The following is a 4,873-nucleotide window of genomic DNA, read 5'->3' on the forward strand; positions in this document are numbered from 1 at the left end:
GTTGCAGGTAATTGTCCAGAAAGTGACCTTCTGACCTGACGAGATATGTCGTTGTTCCTGTGCAGAAAACGCCGCCATAAGGCGTCGTCCATTTTTCTGTAAGTTCTGTTTTGTCACACAATTTTCTGTGAGGCTATGAAAGAACTGACAGTCGAAAAGGCCCTGCAACAAGCTTTTCCGTCTCAGCACCGCTGACTTCCTTGAGACACGTCTGTTATAAGATTTCTCTGAATTCATTATCGCAAGCCTGTCGTGTGAGTGAAGTGAAATATGCTCCGTACGTGACTTGTTTTACTCCTCACGGTGCGACAGGGGCACACGTACGCGTGTTCATAGGCTGTGCACAGGTAAGACACACCTTAGCACACCTTTCGGATGTACCTTCAGACAATCACACCTTTCCCCCACACTGGCGCGGTGGCTGTCTGGGACTGAGGTAGGTAAACATAACGTTATAAGCGTCTGTATGTGAGGCTTGACAAGGCATCAGAGTGTGTTGCGAGTGTCACAAAGTCTCGGATTTGAGTTTGTGTTTGTTCAGATTCGCAGTAAGCTTAACGGTAAACATGTACATGTTCATGTGCATGCTGCTCTTCCTGTGGTCCTTATCATTGAACACAGCTTGACAAAACTACAAGACACACAGGAACATATATACAGAATGTTCATGTACAATGTACATTTTGTACATGGGTATCTGTCCCCCATGTTTAGAAAGGCTGGTGTTACCAGTTTATATTTTCCAGATCGGCAACTATTAAATGGGCATCAATGCATATTTTTCGAGGCGCAACATGTTTATCTAATGTTTAGCCCTACTATATTTGTAAACTGTATGGATTATATTTGCTTAGAAACAGCAAGACTGCGTGATTTATGACCTTGGGCTTATACTGAATAACTATCTGAAGGTCACTGATCTGATTAGCGCCAAAAGCTCGTGACCTTCACTGTTACAGAAAATCTGATATACAATTGTGTTCAGATATATATGTAAAGTATCTACACCCAGTCTATTTCGAGTGACTGCCTGCCTGCCTAGTATGGCAACCAAAACAACCGAATCACGTCAGGACATTAGTAATTACCTTAGGATCGACTAGACATATGTAATACTGAACACGAGGTTAAAAACAGAGCTTTAAAAAAGGTAGAGGCATAGATGCAACCTTCATCGATGTGCATATAGAATCTGGATTTTGCTGTAGCTGTAAGATTGTTTCATCTTATACACAAGTGGTGTTTAAACTGTATGTAGTAACGTTACATGTTGATGTCGTCTCCTATGTTTCAGACCTGTCCGTGATGACACCCCAGGGTGGCAACAAGAACTTTCTCAAACCAGGCAAGTACAACACGGCATCAAAGAAAATATCTATCAGCATTCCTTTCTTACAAATTTTCATTTTATGTAGACGATCTGCAGTGGGGTCGATTTTGTTTTTGTCTGATATTCTCAAGCTCATTTTAAATCCTAGTACAGAAATATGTGTCATAGTATTGCCCATGTGTGTTATTTCAACAACTTCTCTCTCGTCTCGAAAATTTGGAGATATTTGTATTGAATTATTGATGTTTCAAGCTGCGCTGTTATGAAAAACATTTTAGTTTTATCGGGTCGGTTTCGTCATATGTACATTATCATATTTTGTCCGCAAACACGTACCAGGAAAGATACGATAGATATGGCCATTAGGAAAGCCCTAGCATGGGAGGCAAGCAACAAATTGGACAAAATTTGGAAGTCTAATATCCCTAACAAATTGAAGGTCCAAGTATTCACTACTCTAGTGGAACCTATTTTGCTTTATGGTGCGGAATTTCGGAAACCTGGACACTTACTTGTCAACTACAGAACAGATTAGACGGGACTTACACAAAGTTACTTCGCAGAGCTCAGAACATACCATGGACTCAACATGCTACACTCAAAACCATATATGGAAATCTCCCACAGCTATCCCAGAAACTGACTCACCGAAGGGTAAAGTTTGCGGGACACTGTTGCCGAGCAAAACAGGAATTAATGTCTTCTGTTCTTCTATGGAAACCAAGTGGCCGGGTACATTGCAGAAGTTTGACTTTTACGGACACTTTGACTAGAGACTCTGGTATTGATTTTGAGAATTTAGAGCAAGCTATGTCAGATAGGGGCCTATGGAGTCAAATCTGTACTTGCCTGGTTCCGACCGCTGGTCGATGATGTATGTATGTTAACAAGCTAACTGATGCTGTTCCCATCCGACAGTGGATGTTACCTTTACCGTGATCTGGGCGGGAGAAAACGGCGGTAAAACCGAGAAGCATGAAATCACGTGTCCAGGCCCCAAACCTGCCGTCCACGCCATCTCGGACAGCCTGAAACACGTGGCTGAACTTGGCGGGAAACTCGGGAGGATTCGGCTGGTACCGGAGGTCGGGTCAAAGTTCAGAGGTGAACCCAATGTGGGAGTACCGGCCAGAAGTCTGGACGGGGGCGTGTTCAAGTAAGACAAGTGGCTTTCTGTTTGTTTGTTTGTCTCATTGTTCGTCTGTGTTTCCACGTCAAGTATTTTCCATACGTTAGTCACAGCCATCGTATAGTGACGGAAGGACAAGGTCATCGTTGCTAGACAGACAGGAAGCGAAGTTCAAAGTTGACAGAATGGGTAATTTAGGAACCTCATGAAAGTAACTGACATTCCATAGCCTCCACCAGGATTCCTATAGGGTTATAGGCTAATGAAACCCTATGCTGGCCAAACTCCCCTAGCAAATCATTCTCCTTTTAGCCAGCGTAGTAGTTACTAATATTCTGTCATTCCAGGCCACGGGGTAAATGAGAGCGTCTATCGGGGAGGTATTGTTTTGGGTGCTAGAAACTCTAAATATTTCACGGAGGTATGGGATCCTCGAACTCTTGTTCGAAGTCAATACCAGTCATTAACCGGGATGAGGGGGATACAAACTTTGCCACGTAATGGTTTTGTTCTCGTTGCAAAAGCGTCACCTACATCGGCTGCATATAGCAGAACTGCAGTTAGAAGCTCTGATAGACATGGAAGCGTAAGCATGTGGGACTGGCTCTGTGACAAAAGACTCTTGTGACAGAAGACTCTGACATACTTGTTTCATATCCTTCTCTAGAATCTGTTTCTATGGCGACGACGGTAAACACAAGGCCGCCCAGATGGTGAGCGCTCACACGGAGGAGGAGCTGCTCACCAAGCAGCGCTGCGCCGTGTACGTGAAGGACGCACGCAAGGACTGCATGGCAGCGGCGTATGGTCTTAAAAAAGAGGTATGATATGTTCTTATGGAGAAGGGTTAAACTTGACGTAAACAAAAGAAATACATTGTCGTACGACTCACCACATTTTGGAGTTGTCATCGTCGGAATACCTGGCCATGGGGACCCGGTGACTCAGAACACGTGACCTGATGTGTGACGTCGCAATGGGTCAAAGGTGGTTGGAAGTCGGTACCTGCCCCCGTCTTTGTTCAAGGAAAACTGCTTCACCCAGATGTGTGTAGCTTCCTTAAAAAAATGGCAACTTGGATACTTCCTGGACTTCAATACGTTACAACAGGACGTACAAACTACATGACATTTTTACACACTATAATACAAAATTTGCATGTGATGGTCTAGATTTGGCTAATAATAACTAACGCTGTATACCAATAAGTCCCAATAAGGTCCATTTCAAAACCCGTTATAAAGTCGTCTATCTGTACTATTGCAGGAGAAGGCAGGTGTAGACGCGGTGCCGCTGATGGTGGATGTCCTTTCGGGAGAGACGCTACTCCGCGCGCTGTACAGGGACGCGCGCTTCGACAGAGCTGTGGTCAACAGGTACGCAAATACGAAACGCCATGTCCCATGCTTCGTCCTGCAAGCTCCCTGACGCCAAACCTCCTAACTAATGACAGTTTTGTGTCAAAAAGCTATTTCTGCTGATTACACACGCTTGTTATTGCAAGGTGACTTTGGTATGGCTCAGCACCAAGGGGCCCCGGTTTCGATACTCGCCAAGCCCCCGACTTGGGAAAGGCACTTTATGTGACTTTCCCTAGGCCGCTGTGCCTCTCGGCTATTCTGTCAATTGTGTGTCAAAACACACAGCGGATTCGATGTGCTGGTTAGTTCAATGTGATATCATGTATGTGCCAACATTTGTCACCATTGGCCTTGAGTTTGTCGCTTGTCGATGATTGGAAATTTTTAACACAAATGATATTTTGTTTTACGAACAGATAAACTGTTATGTAGACCGATTTGAGTTGGAGAACATTTTAGTTCTGTACATTTATTTGCTTAGATGACGTTTCATGCTAATGTCATGATGTTGTTTCCCATGAAAGATTTGTTGCAACAAAAGTGGACGAGCCAGATTCCGGGAACCATCTGATGTCCACCGGCGCGGACCTGCACAGCAGCACGCTGGTCCTGAAGCTGGTAGATGAGGAGGAGGTGACTGACGAGGATGCGGAGAGAGCTAGAGATTATGAAGGAAGGTGGGTTTCTTAAGGCCTTAAGAGATTTTCATTGAAGAAATCTACGTATTATACAAATAGTTCCTTACATACAGGGCGTTTTTTTCACCAGGGACTAGTCATCTTGTATTTTGAATTTGGTAGCGGCCACCGTCCCCCCACAGGCTTCCAACCACTTACACATCAATCACGAAAGGAAATTTTGTTTTCGCGATCGGTATCCATGTGTATTTGTTTGATCAACCTTGGCAGACATATTCCAGGTCATGAGGTCAGCGGAAGAATCTACTTATCGCGGAGAAGTCTTGCATTTGGTGTGTCTGTTTGCATGTTTGTGTTTTCACCGCATTGCGATGATCCGGATGATCTCACACTACTTGCTCCTCCATTGAGAGCT

The 4,873-nt window shown here is 44.3% G+C and overlaps 1 protein-coding gene across 1 annotated transcript in view; it reads left to right on the forward strand.

The window, feature by feature from the left end:
* The first annotated feature begins 1,708 nt into the window (after window positions 1–1,708).
* LOC118430822 overlaps window positions 1,709–4,873 on the forward strand; it is an 11,183-nt gene continuing 8,018 nt past the window's right edge. Inside the window, exons 1-5 of the mRNA XM_035841853.1 lie at window positions 1,709–1,715; window positions 2,249–2,486; window positions 3,127–3,280; window positions 3,726–3,835; window positions 4,345–4,497. Of these exons, the coding sequence (XP_035697746.1) occupies window positions 1,709–1,715; window positions 2,249–2,486; window positions 3,127–3,280; window positions 3,726–3,835; window positions 4,345–4,497 (662 nt within the window). The remainder of the gene's footprint in view (window positions 1,716–2,248; window positions 2,487–3,126; window positions 3,281–3,725; window positions 3,836–4,344; window positions 4,498–4,873) is intronic.

Source organism: Branchiostoma floridae, chromosome 14 (assembly GCF_000003815.2).
Source record: "Branchiostoma floridae strain S238N-H82 chromosome 14, Bfl_VNyyK, whole genome shotgun sequence".
NCBI lineage: Eukaryota > Metazoa > Chordata > Leptocardii > Amphioxiformes > Branchiostomatidae > Branchiostoma > Branchiostoma floridae.